This window comes from Abramis brama (genome assembly GCF_963993115.1).
Source record: "Abramis brama genome assembly, chromosome: 12".
Lineage (NCBI taxonomy): Eukaryota > Metazoa > Chordata > Actinopteri > Cypriniformes > Leuciscidae > Abramis > Abramis brama.
In genome coordinates, this window is record NC_139974.1 from 26,779,825 (window position 1) to 26,803,202 (window position 23,378).

The window sequence follows — 23,378 nt, forward strand, 5'->3', positions numbered from 1 at the left end:
TGTGTTAAAAATGTTATTAAATCTGTCTGTTCCTAAGAACCTTCAGTATTCATGGAACATTTGTTTTTGTCTTTATGATTACAAATTAGAAAGTAAAATGTTTCAAAGACACAAGTGTATTTATTAAATTAAATGCAGTACCTCAGCTGCAGACTTCAAGTGGACTCTTGTCAAGTAATTACAAGTCACTGAAATTATGCAACAGCTTTTTTTTTTTTTAAATGAATGTGCTTGTGTTATAGTTTAAGAAATTAATTTCAGAAACATGCTCTGGCCAAGCTCAGACATTTAAACTTTATTAATTATAACTTAATTAGTTATACAAAGTGCTAGCCATTGCTTAGAGAGCGATTGACAGACAGTTGGCTTATACAAAGATAAATTTGGTAAATTTTCATGAAATCAAACCAATTTGAGATAAATCAAATGACCCCACAACATAACAGAATTCATCAAATACATTGCCAATACTTACTGATGCACTTACAGCAGCACGCTGTTGTCCCATTAAAATGATGTTACTTTGTAAAGGTTATGTCATTATGGAACTGACTCTTGTTACTTAAAGGGATAGTTCACCCTAAAATTCTGTCATCATTTACTAACCCTCATGTCATTCCAAACCCGATAGACTTTTGTTTGTCTTTGGAACAACTAAAGATATCAATATGTAAATCACTTCATTACATTTTTATTAAACCACTGGAGTCAAATAGGTTACTTTTCTATGATGCCTTTATGAACTATACTTGGAGCTTGAAAGTTTTGATTATCTAGACTTTGGATGGATGGATAGAAATCTCTTAGGTTATATTAGAATATTTATTCTGAAAATGACGAAAGTCTTGTGGGTTTGTAACATTTGGGTAAGTATTTGATGACAGAGTTTAAATTTTAGTATACAGAAAAAATATATAAATTTAATTTAAATTTAAATAAAATAAAATCACCAATTAAAACTATAAAAACATGTTTGAAACATTTTAAGTAGGAACTGGATAAAAATGAAGAAACAGCTGGAATATTTCTTAATGAATTGCCTTGTCACACTTAATGGGAATATTGGGTTACACTTTGTTTTAAGGTGACGTAGTTACATTGTACTTACTCAAATAAGTACTGAGTAATATTAATTAACTACATGTACTTACTGTAGAGTTACGGTTAGGGTTTGGTTTAGGGTTACTTGTAATTATGCATTATTTACTGTTATTACTACAGCAAGTACTAAGTACATGTAGTAACGTGTAACTACTTCACCTTAAAATAAAGTGTTACCTAATACTGTGATGAAGGAAAACTAGGATTGTTTTCTTTTAGAATATAGGGTATAATATTTATCCAATATATTGAGACATATATTGCATAATGACCCTCACACGAAGACTCTAAATGACTCGAGAGGTTCAACAGAATGTGAAACCCAGACTTCAACTAACATGTGTTTCCTCTATCAGGGTGAGTGCTCCCAGAGGTGCTTCAACATCTTTGTGCTGGAAACGGTGTGTGTGGGCTGGTTCTCCCTGGAGTTCCTGCTCCGTTTCATCCAGACACAGAGCAAGTGCGTGTTCTTGCGCACACCCCTCAACATCATCGATGTGGTGGCCATCCTGCCCTATTACATCACTTTGATAGTGGACTCACTGTCTGTAAACGACCGTCCCACCGGCTCAGGAAACAACTACCTGGAGAAAGTGGGATTGGTCCTGCGAGTTCTTCGAGCGCTGCGGATCTTCTACGTGATGCGTTTAGCACGTCACTCTTTGGGGTTGCAGACGTTGGGGTTGACCGTACGCCGATGCACTCGAGAGTTCGGACTGCTCCTGCTGTTCCTGTGCGTCGCCATGGCACTGTTCTCACCTCTGGTCTTCCTGGCCGAGAGCGAGTTGGGCGCCAAGCAGGAGTTCACCAGTATCCCTGGGAGCTACTGGTGGGCCGTCATTTCCATGACCACAGTTGGATACGGTGACATGGTTCCACGCAGCATTCCTGGCCAAGTGGTGGCACTCAGCAGCATCCTGAGTGGAATCCTGCTCATGGCATTCCCAGTCACATCCATATTTCACACTTTTTCACGCTCCTACCTGGAACTAAAAGCGGAACAGTGTCGAGCCACACGGCACAAGCCCGATTCACAAGACAGCACCAAGTCCCAAAACAGTGAGGATTCACAGGACACTGACAGTTCGTTACATGGAATCACAGAAACCACTGCAGTCACTGCGCACCATCGCAGATCTGTGGCTGTGGCAAGTCAAGGAGTCCCACAGGTCAGGCGATCTCTAAAGTCATAATGCAAACAATTAACTAAGATTAAAGAAAAATCCCACGTACAAAGACATGCTACAGGTGAGCGGCCATATATAGTACCTGTTTAAGCAGGCGACTTGACAATAATAGACACTGGGAAAGGAACATTAAAATGGACTGGTTTGTAGTCCAAAGCACAATTCTTTAAGGAGTTAGTTCACCCTAAAATGAATATTCTGTCATCATTTACTCACCATCATGTTCCAGATGCATGACTTTCTTTCTTCCATGGAATACAAATGGAACTGTTCAAAGTGAATGGAGACTGGGTCTATAAATTCCAAAAACAATTTAAAAAACACCATATGACTCATGGCACCGTTATTCAAAGACTTCTGAAGCCATATGATAACTTAGTTTGAGAAAAGATGCAAAATTTAACTTATTTTCCCCCTACTTAAGAAGCTCTTAAATCTCACTTATGATTCAGAATTAAAATTTGTCATGCCAGGTTTGACATCAGTGACACGAAGCAACATGTTGTTGCGTGTATCATAAACCATCATGTCAAGCCATTTGAATAGGTGTAACTACTTGTCCTTCTCACACAACTCTGGTTTTTCGAACTAGCGTCAACCGGCATGGGTGGCAGGTCCATTAACAAAGACACGAAAGACTGCAGCCTCTTGAGGCCAGGGGAGTGAGGTTTACTTGCACAGCTGACTCAGTTACATTCACCTTCCTAAACCTCACACCCATTCGGTTCATGGCACCAATGTAATTGGTCTTACTCACACCACTTCAGAGTGGGATTTGAACGAGCATCAACTGGCATAGGAGGCAGGTGTCCTAAAAAGGCTGAAAGCTTCTGCCCCTAGCTTGCCTCTTGTGGCCAAGTGAGTGAGATTAACCTGCAAAGCTATCTACTAGCTGGCCTCCTTTATATTTACCCGTATAAACCTCACAACCATTAAGGTCACAGCAACAATGTAACTGGTCTTACTCTCACCACTTCAAAGCGGGATTCGATCCAGTGTAAACTGGCATGGGAGGTGGGCGTGTTAACAAGTACACTAAAAGCTGCATGCCTCTTGAGGCTAGAGGAGTGAGGTTTACCTGCACCGCTATCTACCACCCGCCTAAATCTCACTCTCATCCGGGTCACGGCACCAATGTAACTGGTCCTATTTGTACCACTCCGAGTGGGATTCGAACCAGCGTTAACTGGCATGGGAGAAGGGCTAACTAACAAGGATTTTAAAACTAGCAGCCCATAAAAATGTGTCTAAGGTCAGGGAAGTGAGGTTTACCTGCACAGCTTTTAATAGCTGGCCTCTTTTATATATGCAGCAGTTCTAATGAGATTTGAGAGCTCAACTGCGTTTGACCCATTCACTTTAATTGTATAGAAAAAAAACAGAATGAACATTTGGTTAAACATCTCCTTTTGTGTTCCACCGAAGAAAGAATATCATATGGGTTTGGAATGGCATGAGAGTGAGTGATGATTGAATTTTATTTAAGCTCGTGTACCTGGTAGATGGATGCTCCTACCTGTGAAAACTGTATGACTGTGAAGATTGACATTTTATTTTGCATCCACCTTTAAGGTAAAATGAGCTTTTCTCTGGTGTAAGAGCATACATTGTGTTACACTGTTCAAAACAGGCTATTGAACTTTAATTTATGCTCCTATATAGCTGGTTTGCAATAACTATGTTTATGAAAACACATTTAAACATATTTCTGTATAATTCTGCTTTTAGATGCCATAGTCTCAGGATCTGCCGGTTGTAATAAACACAGTGAAATACCCTTTAAAAAAATAAAGGTTTCTTATTTTCAAATTGTCTTGAGTGATGGTTTTGTAGGATATACTGTAAATGTCATTTTTAATTAGAAAGGAAAGTCTCAAACTCAGACCGACTTTCCATATTAGGACAGATGGAATTACTCAATCCATAATGTCAAGAATGTAAAGCAAGATAATTTCACGACTAAAAACCTTGGACTGCCATGTACCATACAGTATATGATTATAGTAATCCTTCGGTAGCATGGTATTACCATCTGATACCGTCAGATTATCATGACTGGGTGTTGAAATATTCCTAAGATAAGAATTTAGTGTGTCCAGTTGAGTCCTGTCCAGACTGAACTGGGAGACCAGCACATCTATTCCTATAAGCGATTAAATGAATGTGACAGAGGGTCAGATTGTTGTGAAGACCTCATAACATTGATCAGTGGTAGATACATCTATATTGATTCCCCTGAGAGCCCTGTGCTCATAAAGGCATTGAGAGACCTGCCAGTACAAACACTGCTATAATGACCACAGCCATAATGAATGCTCTCCCAGGTTTCCATTTTAATGAAACTGGTTCAATGCCTGTATTTTAGAAATACAGGCTCAAATGTTCACAGCCTGCGAGACTATAAGCTGACTACAGAGCAATAACGCTCAAATCATCATACATACACCACAGTCACTTGATTAGAAACTTGATTTTTAAACTGTCATTAATGTCAGAACACACACGCACAATTTTTTCATATTGGTGTTGTTAAATGTGGTCACATTTTTAAATGTCTGAATTTACAATAGCTTGATAATGGAACATCAAATACATCTTTGGAGGAACCTGACAGCAAAATATTTCAAATTACTTTGAACCCCCCCCCCAAACATTATTAATTTAAATGCATATAAATGAAATAGCAATATCCAAACAGACCTCTTTTTTTTTATTTTTTTTTTATTAACAAAACTTGCTATAAAAAATTGCATTGCATTGAAAATATGTGGAGTGACCAACAGTATCCATCCTAACACTAACAGAACATTTGGCTAGACAGACACTGAACAGAAAACAACAAAACCCCCTCCAAAAAACAGCAATCAATAACTGAGTATCAATACTGTATAGAATGATAGAGTAAACCTATATATGGCAATGGGAACCAGAGTGTACATCTGTTACTTTCATTCAATGGCAAGAACTTTCAACAGAAGACAGTTTAAAATAATGGCAATATAGATACAAAAACTAAATAATATAAACCAGCTATAGTATCAAAATACAGCACAAAGAGAAACAATATATAAATATTTAAATGAAGTTGAAGTCAAACACATTTTAGAATCAACCAGGTAAAAAAAAGATAGAATAAGATAGAAAATAGAAATAAATAACAGCAATAGTAATAAAAAAGGATTTTTATCTAAATTGGGAGAGTTTTTATCGTAGATAGTCTTTCATATTTTATTTTTTTTGTGGATAAAAAATAATGTCATGACTTGGACAAAGCAAGAGTGGAAATATCACGCCAAAAGGCCATCAACTGTGTTAAACTATTCCCCATTAAACAATTAAACCCGTTTATAACATTTATAAGCAGCATATCACTCATAACACAAGAATTGTTTACTGGCATGTGACATTCCGGACTAGAACTACTGAACCAGTACTACTCTGCAAAATAATCATTTTCTTAAAAAAGTATTTGTCAAATTTTCTAGTAAGAGAAAACTGGAAAAAAAAAGAACAAAAATAAGCTTTTTTTTTTTTAAGCATAAATCTTTAAGCATAAGTAAAAACATCATGAGTAAAAACTAAATCTTTAGGTAATTTTTCTGGAAAATTACAAAAATATTTGTTTCAGTGTATTGTCATGTTCAGGGCTGATTACTGACTTGAAGACAGATAAAAAATAAAACAAAATTAACCCCCAAAATGCCACAAATACATTGTTAAAGTTTTTTAGAGGGTCAAAGGTCAGTATATGAATCTGGTAATTTCCTAATTTGTCATGCTAACTAAAATGATTGCACGCAAATGAACTTGGACTGCTATTCATATCTCTAAAAATAACATTTGGGGAATACATTTCATCAAGTCTTGTAGATTTGTGAATTGTATGAGGACTGTCTCCTACTACCAAAAGGAGAGTGGATTTTTATTTATTTTTTGGTTCAAATAGACACAGGGCTCTTCCTGTGATCTTCATCTGGCCTTCACTGCATGAAACACTACAGCAGGCTACTGAGGTAAAACTTATCCAAATAAAACTACACTAACTGTATTAATCTCTTTGTACATTCATCCATCTAATGTCAGATACATTTCTGGTTATTCCGAAAGTCTGTAAGGCAAAAGTTTTCATAAGCATGAATGTTACCCTGGGCTGGTGTGTATGTACAGTATATGTAAATGTAAATATAACTGCATATCTTTATGATATTGCATGTAAAGGTTGGTTCTACTAATAGTTTTACAGTGGCACCAAAAATAATCAGAACACTTAAGCAACACTTACTGTATGAATGTCATTTCATTACATAAAATATAAAAAAAGGTGGCATTAATTTTATGAAAATATAGCGGAAATTGTGAGAAAAGCTTTAGCATCATAGTTTGATGTTTTGCATTCTAATGCAAGGACATTCAAACATATTTAAGTGTGACTTGAGTACCCAAATACTTTTAGGGGAGACTGTACAACGATCTTGTATGTATGCATACATATACATAGTAATATAGATTTGAGCACATTCCTTAATACATGCGGGCGTTTCATAGGGCCTTGGCGCAGGTGGTATGTGTGGTGTGTGAGATGGGTTTCTGTGGGTAGAGGCTGTAATAGTACACTTGGAAGAGAATGGCGAAGTCCACGCACACCTGAAGGAGGCCGCAGATCCAGAACTGCATGGGAGCCTGAGTCAACAGGAAGTAGCCTGTCTTGAAAGTGTCTCCACTGGTCCACATCAACACCATCTTAATGCTGGAGGCACAGGAAGTGAGAGAGAGTTAGAGTCAGAGAGTGTTATTAAAGTCTGGAGATGTGAGAAAGAGAGGCAGATTGATCAAAATCACTGAAAATGAGAGAACTGGCAAGTGCAGGATGAGTTACGCTTAAAGGTTAATACTATAGGGTTTGTTAACCTCAAGTATGAGCAATAATGATTGATGAGGTTGCCTCATCTAATTAATATACATAATCTGTCACAATTGTGAGAGAACATGAGAGCATCACTAGAGTGATATGGGTTTAGACTTTATAAACACCTCTCTCAAAGCTGAGAATTAAGTTTTTAATAAAGTAATTTGTTGGGAAAGGACAGCTGTAACATGGAGCCTGGACAGTAACAGTGTTCTCACAGACCGGCTCCATCTGCTCCACATGTGGGTCTCGTGCTCTCAAAAAAAGCATAAGATCACTTGTCCAATTTTGAAATTATTTCCTCAACATCTTCCTTCCATGGAGCACAAAAGGAGAAATTTGAAGAATGTGTTGGTCGCACTTTTCCATTGAACTCATTCTACTATATTCCTACTCTTCTGAAGGCATGCGATTGCTTTGTGTGAAGAACAGACAGAAATTTTGGTCATTATTAATTGATAACCCTTGTGAAAAGTATATATTTAAGAAATTGTACTTGCAGATAATATATTAATGAAATAAAAGGGCACTTAAAGGCATGGTAGGCGATTTGTTCCAGACTTTTTTTTTTTTACTGGTTGAAAGTCTCTTCATATCCTGATAGCAATCACTAAGTTAGGTGGTCTAAATGTATTTATATGTATATACAACTACAGTATATCATATAATAAAAATGTTCATCCACTCATTGCATTTGGCCCGAATGTAATGATACGATGTCCTACCTGCCTGTCAACGCATGTATTTTCATACCACCGCGCACCCTGCTCGCGCAGACATCACACGACATTAGCGCGTTTCATGCTACGCAGAGTTAGACAGACGTTAGTCACCGAGCACCGCAACTGAAACAGCAGCCACCTTTTACAGTTCCTCTTGAACTAAAACAATGAGCTTATACTGCGTTCACGCCATAACTTCTGTAATTTGGAAGAAGTGGAAACCCGTGACGTTATACTCGGAGCGGTTCGTGACTCGCATTTAATGCATTTCAATGGCAACACTATCAACGCTGAATGAATCTGCAGACAAGTGCACTTTGTAAAGTACAGTGCTATGCATAAGTTTAGACACCCATGCTAAAGTTGACTAAAAAGAGGAATAAAAAATCATCTTTTGGAAATTGAACTTAATGCCTTAATTAAAAAAAATTGGAAAAATCCAACCTTTAAGGACACCAGTTTTCTTTGTGAATGAATAATGTATCATAAATAAATAAACGTTCTTCCTTAAAATACAGGGTGCATAAGTCTGGACACCCCTATGTTAAATTCCCATAGAGGCAGGCAGATTTTTATTTTTAAAGGCCAGTTACTTCATGGATCCAGGATACTATGCATCCTGATAAAGTTCCCTTGGCCTTTGGAATTAAAATAGCCCCACATCATCACATAGCCTTCACCATACCTAGAGATTGGCATGGTTTTATTTCAGTTAGCCTAATAGCTGGTTTGATTTGCATTGAGAGATGATCTTATGGAAAGTACTCCATGCCAATCTCTAGGTATGGTGAAGGCTATGTGATGATGTGGGGCTATTTTAATTCCAAAGGCCAAGGGAACTTTATCAGGATGCATAGTATCCTGGATCCATGAAGTAACTGGCCTTTAAAAATAAAAATCTTCCTGCCTCTATGGGAATTTAACATAGGGGTGTCCAAACTTATGCACCCTGTATTTTAAGGAAGAACTTTTATTTATTTACGATACATTATTCATTCACAAAGAAAATTGGTGTCCTTAAAGGTTGGATTTTTCCTAATTTTTTTAATTAAGGCATTAAGTTCAATTTCCAAAAGATGATTTTTTATTCCTCTTTTTAGTCAACTTTAGCATGGGTGTCTAAACTTATGCATAGCACTGTACTTGATTATAATTTTAACTGCAGTGTGTTATTCGATATTACATTTAAAGTTAATTGCAACTTCATCATTACAAATGTGTAATTGCAAATATATTTAAATATTTACCACTGTTTCCCCTACCCCCTCCTCCTCCAACCTCAACAGGGTTGCCAGTTTAAGGACTTGCAACAAGATCGAGCGCAATTGACGATGAAAACCAAGGAGACTTACAGATTGTAAGTTAATGAGTTGATTTATCCGCGTTTTAATATGCTCTCGTTCACAGAGATTTTTAGATGGATACCGAGGCTTTTTAGGTTGTGTGGAATCTGCAATCTCTGACCAGTTTGTTTGCTCGTTTCCAAAGCTGCGATACGCTGTGTTTCCTGCCAACTGGCATCCCGGGGTGTCGAAATACTATTGGGTGAACAGGCAGTGGGCGAGATCACACAGACCAAAACAAAACGCGACTGACAACACGGAACGTGTAAAATAATAAGGAAAATAACTGGCTGTAGAAGTGTTTTTCAGAGAAATGAGTATGTGAACTTAGCATGTTTCATAAATATCTGCAAACATATTATGGTATTTTTATGCTTTAGTAGAGTAAAAAAGTTACATACAGCACCTTTAAATATATTCTTTTAAAGCATATCATTTCCATAATAAGACCTTTTAAAATGCATTTTAAACTGTACTTCTTTTTCACGAGGGAATCTTTGTGGGTTGAGATTCAGATCAGTCTGATTCAGTTTTGTGAAAATTATTAAGAGTGAATCATTGGGAAAAAAATCCAACTCAAAAGCATTATTTGATCACAAATTGGACATTGTTACTTCTCACATGCTTGTGCCCAAGGAAAACTAATTCGTAAATTTTGTAAATCAATGCCATCATATGACATTATGCGGTAATTAAAGCAAAAAGAGTGACCAGGATATTCTTCAAAACGTCATCTTCTGTTTTCCACTGAAGAAAGAAAGTCATACGGAATTCATGAGGGAGAGTAAATAATTTTCACTGTTGGGTGAACCATTTTTAAGACTGCTCCTCAAGTGCAGAAACCCTTGTGTAAACCTCAAGCACTAAGAACAGCTCACATTCCTTTGCACAAACTTCCTTTGTGCGGCCATATTTGGTGCATCAGCATCTTCACGCACAACTGCACAGAATGACAGAACTGTAATTTCAACTGAATAAAGCTTTTCCACCATCTTAATAAACAAATAAATTATTCAAGACGTGCTTTTTTTTTAGACTACCCAAAATACAGCACTCCACACTACACCAATTATTCATTTCAGATTAGGCTTTTATGATGTACTTTTGCTATGAATCATACAGTGAGGAAAATAAGTATTTGAACACCCTGCTATTTTGCAAGTTCTCCCACTTGGAAATCATGGAGGGGTCTGAAATTGTCATCGTAGGTGCATGTCCACTGTGAGAGACATAATCTAAAAAAAAAAATCCAGAAATCACAATGTATGATTTTTTAACTATTTATTTGTATGATACAGCTGCAAATAAGTATTTGAACACCTGTCTATCAGCTAGAATTCTGACCCTCAAAGACCTGTTAGTCTGCCTTTAAAATGTCCACCTCCACTCCATTTATTATCCTATATTAGATGCACCTGTTTGAGGTCGTTAGCTGCATAAAGACACCTGTCCACCCCATACAATCAGTAAGAATCCAACTACTAACATGGCCAAGACCAAAGAGCTGTCCAAAGACACTAGAGACAAAATTGTACACCTCCACAAGGCTGGAAAGGGCTACGGGGAAATTGCCAAGCAGCTTGGTGAAAAAAGGTCCACTGTTGGAGCAATCATTAGAAAATGGAAGAAGCTAAACATGACTGACAATCTCCCTCGGACTAGGGCTCCATGCAAGATCTCACCTCGTGGGGTCTCAATGATCCTAAGAAAGGTGAGAAATCAGCCCAGAACTACACGGGAGGAGCTGGTCAATGACCTGAAAAGAGCTGGGACCACCGTTTCCAAGGTTACTGTTGGTAATACACTAAGACGTCATGGTTTGAAATCATGCATGGCACGGAAGGTTCCCCTGCTTAAACCAGCACATGTCAAGGCCCGTCTTAAGTTTGCCATTTGGATGATCCAGAGTCGTCATGGGAGAAAGTCATGTGGTCAGATGAGACCAAAATAGAACTTTTTGGTCATAATTCCACTAAACGTGTTTGGAGGAAGAAGAATGATGAGTACCATCCCAAGAACACCATCCCTACTGTGAAGCATGGGGGTGGTAGCATCATGCTTTGGGGGTGTTTTTCTGCACATGGGACAGGGCGACTGCACTGTATTAAGGAGAGGATGACCGGGGCCATGTATTGCGAGATTTTGGGGAACAACCTCCTTCCCTCAGTTAGAGCATTGAAGATGGGTCGAGGCTGGGTCTTCCAACATGACAATGACCCGAAGCACACAGCCAGGATAACCAAGGAGTGGCTCTGTAAGAAGCATATCAAGGTTCTGGCGTGGCCTAGCCAGTCTCCAGACCTAAACCCAATAGAGAATCTTTGGAGGGAGCTCAAACTCCGTGTTTCTCAGCGACAGCCCAGAAACCTGACTGATCTAGAGAAGATCTGTGTGGAGGAGTGGGCCAAAATCCCTCCTGCAGTGTGTGCAAACCTGGTGAAAAACTACAGGAAACGTTTGACCTCTGTAATTGCAGACAAAGGCTACTGTACCAAATATTAACATTGATTTTCTCAGGTGTTCAAATACTTATTTGCAGCTGTATCATACAAATAAATAGTTAAAAAATCATACATTGTGATTTCTGGATTTTTTTTTTTAGATTATGTCTCTCACAGTGGACATGCACCTACGATGACAATTGCAGACCCCTCCATGATTTCTAAGGGGGAGAACTTGCAAAATAGCAGGGTGTTCAAATACTTATTTTCCTCACTGTAAATGTATGTAAACAAATGATCAGGTTATGCTGCAGTAAGACACACAGCCTGGAATAAAAGGAATTAAACAGCATCATTATAATAGTGTGTGTCGATTTTAACATGAGTGACTGATATAGAAAAGTAGGATAAGTTACTGAAACAATATTCCGGTTGCACTTTATTTTACAGTATGTGCACTACATGTACTTAGTGTGCTTAGCTAAGAAAGTACTGGTTAATATAAGGTAACTACATGGGTTAAGGTTAGGTTTAGAGATAGGTACATGATTAGTACCTAGTTATTATAATAACTATAATAAGTACATAATATGTACAGGGATGTAGTTGATGTTAGGACTATGTTTTTGGTCGACTGGAATATTGGTCTGCTTTCAACATTTTACCAACCTCTAAACTCACTGAAACCAAGTTGAGTTTGAAATTTGAAATCAAATTGAATGCAAACACTCAGTGAGGACTGATTTTGTGGAAAGCGAGTTGTAGACACTGGACATGTTGTGATAGGAACGCATTGATTGAGATTATCCTGATGCGTCTTTCGAGCGACTGTCTCAAAAGGATGAGTAAACAACTGGTTGTGAAAAGCAGACCAAAGCTGGAGAAAAGGAAATGGAGAATACAGACAAATCTTGTCTTGCCCAAAAGAAATTGAGTCTGGTGGGGGGTGCGGGAGGAGAGCTGAGGTAAACACGGTTTTCTGTTCTTTGTTTGGCTCAGTGTTACACTCAAAGCAAAACTGAGAGGCTGCTTGATCCATGGCATCTGATAAAAGGCCACTCTGAAAGCTTATTAGAGCAGCACGTCCTAAAGAGATGAAAGAGCACTCTTACTGCCGCCGGGACACACCGATCAGCCTCTGTGCCAGAGCAATAAACCACTCCACACTTCACACAACAGAAGAGTTTAATGAGTGTGAGCTATGACGAGGACAGGGTCATGATCGGATCATTAAAGCTAAAATAAAAGTTTCCTCACTAGCGACAACAAACCACTGGAATAAAGTAAAGACATGTTTCCCAAACAAGCCTATTGTCTGCGAGCTGCTTGTTCAGACAGCTTTTTCCGCACATGCCTCAATTTCTAGACAATTTTAACCAATCCCATAATGCACTTCAATAAGCTTTTCCACTTCCACTAAAGGATTAGTTCACTTCAGAATAAAAAAATTATCATCCAAGATGTTCATGTCTTTCTTTCTTCAGTCGAAAAGACTGAAATGTTTTGAGGAAAACATTCCAGGATTTTTCTCCATATTGTGGACTCGCAGTGTCAATGAAGCTTCAAAGGGCTCTACAAGATCCCAGCCGAGGAATAAGGGTCTTATCTAGCGAAATGATCGGTCATTTTCTAAAAAAGATAAAAAATACATATACTTTTTAACCACAAATGCTCGTCTTGCACTATCTCTGCGATGCGCCACACATTACGTAATCATGTTGAAAGGTCATGCGTGTTCCCATTCCAAAAGGTAGGGTAGTGCGAAAATCTCATTTTCGCCTCTAACTTCAAAATCATCCGACATCGTTGTTTCACCTTTTTTATTTTTTGTAAATGGTATTTTACTTGGTCTTTGCATGTTCGCTTTGTAAACACTAGGTCGGTACTTCCACCTTCCACGCGTGACCTTTCAAGGTTTTTTTTTACATTTATTTATTTTAGAAAATGACCTTATTCCTCGGCTGGGATCATGTAGAGCACTTTAAAGCTGCATTAAAACTGCAATTTGGACCTTCAAACCGTTGCACCCCATTGAAGTCCACTATATGGAGAAAAATCCTAGAAATGTTTTCCTCAGAAACCTTAATTTGTTTTTGACTGAAGAATGTCGGGGCGAGTAAATTATCAGGACATTTTTATTCTGAAGTGAACTAATCCTTTAACTCTTTCTCAGCCACTGACGGAATTTTCCGGAATTTTTAAGACAACAAAGTAACACTTTCTATGAAGCCTGTATAATGCATTATAAGGGTATTCTTAATGCATTATAATACATGCATGATGCCTTATAAATAATATTATTATGTGTTGTATCATCTGATAAATAATCATAACAACAGTTACAACAGATTATAATACTTACCTATTTGTGGTTATAACGTACAATGTATTATAACACCAGATGAAGCCTGCATTAACAATGCATCATAAGGGTATTTGGTTACACTTTATTATAATGTGTCTTTGTTACACTGTAATTATATATTCAAGTACTTAGTGATATTAAGTAACTACATGTACTTACTATAGGGTTAGAATTAGGGTTTGATTTGGTTTAGGGTTAGTTGCATGTAATTATGCATAATTTATAGTTATTACTATAGTAACTACATGTAACATATGTAACAATGACAGCATAAAAAAAGTGTTATCGGGTATTCTTGATGCATTATAATGCACGCATAATGCCTTAACCTTATAAACAACATACACATCACAACATTTAGAGCGTGCATGAAAGACGTACAAAATGGATATATGGAACCGCCGTGGCAACAAGACAACTACAATTTTGAAAGAGCACCTGAAGGTCAATGAATGGGAATACTGGCATGCCAGGAACAAGCCTGACACATTCTTGGCCACCTAACATTAGAAAATACAACTTACATGAATGTGGTTAACCAGACTGTATAAGAACATATTTTTTTGTGTACTTTTGTGCATCGCACAACTGTATTTAACTGTTTATATTGTATATTTTAATCTAGCTTTACTTATTTTCAGGAAAGAACAAACATAACCAAGAAGCTGGACATAAATATGCTGCCTTATTTTATAACACTTCTAAATATAAATTGAAAATGTTAAAATGGGATTGGCCTTCTGATTTCTAGTTTATTTTTGTATATCGCTACCAATTAAATCTACATGCTTTTTTCCTAAATTACTGCACAGGTATTAGATTAGATAAAACCTTGTAATTTTACCGTTTTTATGAATAAAACATGATTTGCATTGTGAATGTATTGTTCCTTTGTACTTTTCCACACAACTTTGATTTTACCTTGAGGAAAATTTCTTAACCACTTCATGATATGAAATATTATGGCTATTTTAAAGAAGACTTTACTTAAAGCAGACAAAAGCCACTTATAAATATTATGACCACACTATAAAGCTTTTTAGATGTTTAAAAGAAGACTTTTTTTTTTTGTCACTTTACTTTAAGCAGTAAAAGACCACTCATTAGGTGATGTATGATACTGTGCAGACCTTAACTAAACAATGTCAAGATATGAGACTTGTGAAAGTAAAATATATGAATCTATGGGATATATAATCCATTATAACTTAAGTGGATAAAATTATGTTCATTGTAACTGCAATCTTAATAGTTTTAACCACAAATAGGTATGTATTATTATTGTTGTTATGATTATTCATGAGATGACACAACACATAAGGCTGTTTATAAGGCATTATGCGTGATGATAAAGCATATTATAAGGTTGTTTGTAAGACATTATGCATGTATTAATGCATTAAGAATTCCCTTATAATGCATTAGAAATACCAGCTTCATAGAAAGTGTTACCGACAGCACTTCCCTGCCATTGACGGAATTTTCCGGCTTTCCGTGTTTTTACTGTTATACAGTATGGAGGCGCTATTACACATCTTCAGATCAAAACACAGGCAAAAAAGGAGCAGAAACAAGCGATTAAAGCATTGTATGTTGTATGCATGTGGTATTCTTTGAAAAAAAAAAAATGCTTTTCTCAACTTTTTGTTCAAAACATTTATTTTTTTTATTCAACTTACCCTTACTTGCTTACTTACATTCAAGTGTTCATAAAAAAAGAATGCATGAAGCACGAATAAAATGTTTTTGTTGTTTAAAAGCAGACGCTCTGTTGTTTCTTTTGATATATTGCATGTTCAGATATTCATATAACAAAATATTCTGGGGGCAATGACATTTTTGATCAAAAACTCTGGTGGTGTTTTTTTCTTATGCTGAAATACTGAAAGAAAATTGGATTGCAATCCAATGCAATTACAAATAATAACAATTTCATGCACATTAATTCACTTAGGAAGTAACCGTGTAAAAAGTGTGATAAATGTACAATCATCTTATGATGTTATCATAACATAAACCCCTTCAGGGTAAAAACAGCCTCTGTGTTGTTTCATAAGATGTACTGTATTAGCACTACAGAATATACAGAATATTCTGTTTCTCTGACCAATGAAAACTTTTTTGTATATTAACCATCAAACTTACTATACATATTTTTTATATATATATATATATATATATATATATATATATATATATATATATATATATATATATATATATACATATATAAAATCTGCACTTTGATGTAAAGCACAGTTGGAATGTTTTGGAGATGGAATTAGAGTGTGCCATCATACCTATTGTGGTAAAATGAAGAAGAAAAAAAAGAGAGAGAGAGAGCAGTGATCAATCTTAACAGCTGCCATGGAAACCATCAGGATTCAATGAGGCTGACGGTTGCCATGGGTTCCATGATAGAGTATAAACAAATTCTTCTTTTCATCCTCACTTTGAGCCACAAAGCCAGGCTGCAGCAACAGCTACCAGAGAGCAAGGACTAACACAAAAATCAAAAACAGGTAAGTATAGCAGCACTGCGACACTATGTTGGTTGCCACTACAACAACGATCGGTTGCTTTATTTCACAGACCGAGGCTTGTAATGCCACACTAACACCCACACAGTAACAGCCACGAGAAAGCCGAGATGAGGACATGAAAGATAAATATTATTAATATATAGTGAATGGGATGTTTTTTGTTACTTATTTCTGTTATTTTGAGAAACTAAGATTTTCCATTTTCATTTGCTATTTTTATTTAGTTCCTGTGTGTAATTATTGGGGTTGGCATTTTATGTGGATGACACTCATAGCAGAATATGTGTGCATGTCTATAAAGGCACTGGACAGAGGTGGATTTCTGCAAAGCTCTTTACTCATATCTCTCTCTCTCTCTCTTTCTCTCATACACATGTATATGTGGTTTATGGGGAATCTCCATATGCGTAATGCTTTTTATACTGTACAAACTGTATATTCTATCCCCTTACACTAATCTTACCCCAAAACATAACCATCACAGAAAACTTGGCATATTTGGACTTTCAAATATATTTAGTTTAGTATCTTTTAAGTCATTTGGTCTGCCATAAACAACGTTAACGTTGTAATACCCATGTCATTATACACATCTGTGTCCTCATAAACACACACACACACACACACACACACACACACACACACACACACACACACACACACACACACACACACACTATTTCTCAAACTGCATCAAAACTCAAAATGCAGAAGTAATGTAACTGAATTCAGCAATAATTTGATAAAACAAACTTCCTCATATTTTATCAATGTATTCGCATGTTGTTTTCACTACTAGCCTTCAGTCTTCAGCCTTCAGCTAATGTGGGCAATATTCGCGTTTCGCTCATCAGAGATGATAAAATATCACTATACACCCGGTGCAAAATTACTTACCTTTTGTAAAAAGTCCCATCTAGGGATTCTTTTTCATATATATTTTAGTCAGATCACATTCCCCCTCTCTCCCTAGTTTTGCATAGCCAGACTTTTGACTCCTTTTCGGATCACAATTAAGTTTTGTCCACTTTGAACCTTATGCTGCCCAAAAAATTACCCACTTAAACCACACTAATATGTAAAATTATCCAACCACAGTCCAAAAAAAAAAAAAGTGAGTGGAGGGTAAATATGAAAATATATTAATGTTATATTAATATAAAGTATTAATGCTTCACATACAACTGAATATCTTTCAAATATTTGCAAACATTATAATATTTAGTTATGAGCACTGAATTCACCGTTTCTTCACCCCAAAATGCTGTTTCTCTACAGTCTTTCAAACAAAACAGTAAAAAATAAACCAAAATAAAGAGAAGTAAACAAACTCTGAAGAACTGAATCTACTCTTTCCCTAAAACATTTTTTCCATATCAGTCTTTCAAACAAAACAATAAAAATGAACAAAACTAAAACAAAACACCAAACCAAAACTTAAAGAAAAACAAGTAAACAAACTTTGCAAACAGTCTTACAAATACAACAATAGAAAAATATACAAAAACAGACAAAAATCAAATAAATAAATAAAGTGAAGTAAAAAAAAAACTTGTGTTGTGCGCCTCGGACTGTGGGCAATCAAATGCAGAAGCAGGGCGTACAACAGAAGGCGGTCAAAAGCCTCTCTAGCTGAGAGGATGTGTTAGATGTCAACGGGATTAACATGCCACCAAGAGCCTGAGAAACAAGGCGTTCAGCATAAAGCAGTCAACACAAACACACCGCTGTGAAATACTGCTGTACCGCACAGCTTCTCCTGACAGAAGCACGGAGGGAAACTTCCTTTTGTGGGAGCGTTCAATTCACCCAGCACCTGACTCAAGCCTCAAATCTACAGGAACGCACAACTTAATGAATGGTTTGTTTGCAGCCCGTGGATACAAACCAGCTTGCTGCTCAGTAAACACATATATAACATTGAGAGTTGGGTAGAATTTCAGGGTGGCCGTGAGATAATTCAGATGACTAAATAAGGCACTGAGGGTTTTCAAACTAACTAACAGGACTCTGGCAATGAATTTGGCTGTGGGGGTAAACAAAAGCTAAACAAAACAAAACAAACTAACAATGACTGAAGAGCTAAACAAAACAAAACAAACTAGCAATGGCTGAAAAGCTAAACAAAACAAAAACTAACAATGACTGAAGAGCTAAACAAAACAAACTAGCAATGGCTGAAGAGCTAAACAAAACAAACTAGCAATGGCTGAAGAGCTAAACAAAACAAACTAGCAATGGCTGAAGAGCTAAACAAAACAAAACAAACTAACAATGGCTGAAGAGCTAAACAAAACAAACTAGCAATGGCTGAAGAGCTAAACAAAACAAACTAGCAATGGCTGAAGAGCTAAACAAAACAAAACAAACTAGCAATGGCTGAAAAGCTAAACAAAACAAAAACTAACAATGACTGAAGAGCTAAACAAAAAACAAACTAGCAATGGCTGAAGAGCTAAACAAAACAAAACAAACTAACAATGACTGAAGAGCTAAACAAAACAAAACAAACTAGCAATGGCTGAAGAGCTAAACAAAACAAACTAGCAATGGCTGAAGAGCTAAACAAAACAAAACAAACTAACAATGGCTGAAGAGCTAAACAAAACAAACTAGCAATGGCTGAAGAGCTAAACAAAACAAAACAAACTAACAATGACTGAAGAGCTAAACAAAACAAAACAAACTAACAATGACTGAAGAGCTAAACAAAACAAAACAAACTAACAATGACTGAAGAGCTAAACAAAACAAAACAAACTAGCAATGGCTGAAGAGCTAAACAAAACAAACTAGCAATGGCTGAAGAGCTAAACAAAACAAAACAAACTAACAATGGCTGAAGAGCTAAACAAAACAAACTAGCAATGGCTGAAGAGCTAAACAAAACAAAACAAACTAACAATGACTGAAGAGCTAAACAAAACAAAACAAACTAGCAATGGCTGAAAAGCTAAACAAAACAAAACAAACTAACAATGACTTAAGAGCTAAACAAAAGAAAAACTAGCAAAATCTAAACAAAACAAAAGAAAAAAAATAAACTTTTTATTCCTCAAAAACACTGTTTTCCTTCACAGTCTTTCAAACAAAACAATTCAAAACTGAACAAAACCAAACAAAAGCATAGCAAAACAAAAACTAAAAATTATTGAATAAAAAAAGAGAACAAAATAGACTGGAAAAAAAGCAAGACTGGGAATAAGATGGAAAATCCATGTTTTGATCAGTGCAGCAGCAACAACAATGATGATGAAAGATAAAAAAAAAAAAAAAAAAAAAAAAACCTAATTCAATTTAGTCTTGTAATTCAAGGCTGTCTCCAGGAGATGAATCATCTATGATTGTGGTAGGTCTGCACAGAACACGGCGTAGATCTGAATCTGATACGAACGTTTCCCATGCACTGCAAGTAACAAATTACTCTGTGCATTCAGGGAACGTAAACCAGATAAAACAGCACAAGAGTGCAATAAAAGTTGTCCTTAAGTCAGACGGAAGATTCTGAAGGTCTCTGGCCTCAACGATGCAAAGGCAAATCTGTACAAATGTTCACAGCAGTAGCTCATTACCACTTACAGATGAATGTGCATACATGCTTCATTCTAAAATGTACTGCCATAGTACAGTCATGTGAAAAACAAAGTACATCCTTTTGAATTCTATGGTTTTACGTGTCAAAATCATCTGGTCCTTCAGATGAGCACCAACACATGACATATTGCACTGTGTCATTATTTTATTAAGCCACAATAAAGCCAAAATTGAGAAGCCATGTGTGACAAACTATGCACACCCTTACTGCTTCCATAAGAATCAAGAGGGTAAGTAGCAGTCAGGCGCTGCTAATCAAATGTCCTTGATTAATTGATCAACAGCAAGTGTGACCAACTCTATAAAAACAGAAGTTTTGTCAGTTTGCTGGTCTAGAGCATTCAGGTGTGTGTTAACACAATGCCAAGGAGGAAATACATCAGCAATGATCTTCGAGAAGCAATTTTTGCAAGAGTGAAGGCCATTTCCAAACAACTTGAAGTCCATCATTCTACAGTAAGGAAGATTATTCACAAGTGGGAAACATTCAAGTTAGTTGCCAATCTTCCCAGGAGTGGACGTCCCAGCAAATCCCATGATTGTTGATTGACAGCAGCGTTTCAACACAGACCCGCCCTCGCTCGTGAGCGAGCTGTCAATCATAGTCCGCGTGGACCGGCGCGGTCATTGTTGATACGCTGGAGCACTGTCTATGAGCAGAATGGCTTCTAAGCGATTGTGGTGTTCTGTTCTTGGGTGTAATAACGAACACAGCAGTCAATTTGATACTCCTAAATCCGAACTGCTGAAGACGCAGTGGCTGAGTTTGTTTTCGAAGGGAATATTCCCCACGATCAACGTCAATGCTTTCATGTTTGCGCGAATCATTTCACACACCAGACTGCTTTACAAACGAGGTCAATATAAAGCTGGTTTTGCTAAGAAGCTGCTCCTGAAAAAAGGATCGGTACCAACTATTCGTGTTCCTGCTGCACCTCCAGAAGAACTGAAGAGAGTGTAACGTTTTATTAACATTTATATTAATCTTTGCGAATCGCTTGCTGCACGCTTCACGATGAATGCGGCTGTTTACACTCAGGGTACATTACGGCATGTTTTCTATATACGACGTTCTCAATATAATTCATAATCCCATGTTTATAATGAACAACACGTTATGGTTATTGTGTTATTGTGTTACGGTGTACGCACAGAACAGAGGGGCGGGGTGAGCAATGCTCATTATCATTTAAAGACACATGCACTTAAACGGCGTGCTGAAAACAGAGCTCTTTTTGACCAGGTAAAATGAGTGTTTTCTTACAATACTAATGAGAATTTTTATTTAAAGTATATTACAAACTTTTAATTTAGACCCTAAATAATCATATTAGCTTGTACAAAAATGGCATTATATGACACCTTTAAAGTTCATGACAGTACAATTAGAAAAAGACGTGACAAATATGGCTTGTTGGAAGGGTTGCCAGGAGAAAGCATATTCTCTCTAAAAAGAACATGGCCGCATGGCTTTGGTTTGCAAAACTGCATCTGAACAAACCTCAAGACTTCTGGAACAATGTCCTTTAGACAGATGAGACCAAAATGGAAATGTTTGGCCATAATGCACGGCCAAAACCAAAACTAAACAGAACACATCAGGCACAAACACCTCATACCAAATGTCCATCATGATTTTGATGATTTTTGAGGACTGTGGCACCTTGCGATCATTGAGTCGACCATGATCTCCTCTGTATGTGTATGTGAGGCCATCTGTCCGACAGCTAAAGCTTGGCCGAAACTGGGTCATGTAACAGAACGTTCAAACTGCAAACTCCCTAACAAGTGTAGCCTATTCCAAGACAAAGACTGCATCCGTCAAGGAGTCTGCATTTTGAATTACACATTTAGTTGCAGTTGTGACAGAGTAATGTGCTTGCAGATTATTTTACTCATTATTTGGTTAGTAGTCAGGTAAAAACAGAATGATGTGCAGCCAGTCAGTCATTACCGCAAAATAAACACTGACAAGATAATACAACAGGTAGATCCCAATAAACCCCAAAAGGGAGACTTGAATTATTTTATTAGGGTCAGCTGAAATTGTTTTATTATTTTAGCAGGTTGTTTTATTATGTTTGAAATTACTTTAGTATGCAGTGTGGAGTGATACGAGAGACATGAAACTAAAATAATGCAAGATCTAACAATTGTTCTTTTCGAATCAAGCTTTCCAGAGATACCATTTAAAAGTTTAGGATGAAAAGATATTTTTTTTTTTTATTAATATTTTATTAAGCAGGGATGTATTCAAATGATCAAAAGTGGCAGTAAAGACATTTATAATGTTTTAATATTTTTAAAAATGCTGTTTTTTGAACGTCCTATTCATCTAAGAATCCTGAAAAAAATGATTGTTTCCACAAATTTTTCGTCTATTTTAATTTCCACAAAACTATTAAGTAGCGCAACTGTTTTCAACATTAATAATAATTTAAAAAAAGTTTCTTGAGCATCAAATCAGCAGATTAGAATGATTTCTGAAGGATCATGTGAAATTGAAGCCTGGAGTAATGATGCTGAAAATTCAGCTTTGCCATCACAAGAATTAATTAAATCTGAAAATGTATTCAAATAAAAAATTGTTATTTTAAATTCAAATAATACTTCACAATATTACAGTTTTTACTGTATTTTTTATCATAATAAATGCAGCCTTGGTGAACATAAAAAACTTCTTTCAAAGAATTTTCTAAACTTTTGAATGATAGTGTATATATTTATATACTAGGGCTGCACTATATTGAAGAAAAATGCGATATGCGATAACTCATCAAATACTGCGATATTCGATATGCGATACAATGATGCTTAAAGTTTGTAAAATAAACTCAAATTATCTTTAAAATATTTAACCTACATACGTGTTTCACATTATTTTTGGGACAAAAAAACATCTCTACAACTTCTGAAAGTGAACAGCAGTGTTTTACTGTAAGAGCATAAGCCTATATTAGGTTTATTTAACAACAGAAACTGAATAATCAAATGTAAAAAATAAAACACTGTTTAGTTTTCACTGTATGAATTAAATATACACTGATTCTTATTAAAGCTACAAAAGTTATTTAGCCAAGAGCAGTGAGTGATTTTCTCTTTGTCTTTTGTTCATGACCACAGTTATTGCAAGCCGTTGCGATATTCATATGGCGATATTATACATTTGCAATATT

At 36.4% G+C, this 23,378-nt stretch overlaps 2 protein-coding genes across 3 annotated transcripts in view; one reads left to right on the plus strand and one right to left on the minus strand.

Moving 5' to 3' along the window:
• The window catches only part of kcng2 (potassium voltage-gated channel, subfamily G, member 2), a 40,082-nt gene extending 35,985 nt beyond the window's left edge, over positions 1 to 4,097 (plus strand). Inside the window, exon 3 of the mRNA XM_084131066.1 lies at positions 1,458 to 4,097. Within this exon, the coding sequence (XP_083987192.1) occupies positions 1,458 to 2,294 (837 nt within the window). The 3' untranslated portion in view covers positions 2,295 to 4,097. The remainder of the gene's footprint in view (positions 1 to 1,457) is intronic.
• A 919-nt stretch (positions 4,098 to 5,016) lies between these two features.
• Positions 5,017 to 23,378, minus strand: part of slc66a2 (solute carrier family 66 member 2) — a 44,084-nt gene continuing 25,722 nt past the window's right edge. For both annotated transcript variants that reach the window (XM_084131148.1, XM_084131149.1), the window contains one exon: positions 5,017 to 7,035. In XM_084131148.1, coding sequence (XP_083987274.1) covers positions 6,828 to 7,035 — 208 coding nt within the window. In that variant the 3' untranslated portion in view covers positions 5,017 to 6,827. The remainder of the gene's footprint in view (positions 7,036 to 23,378) is intronic.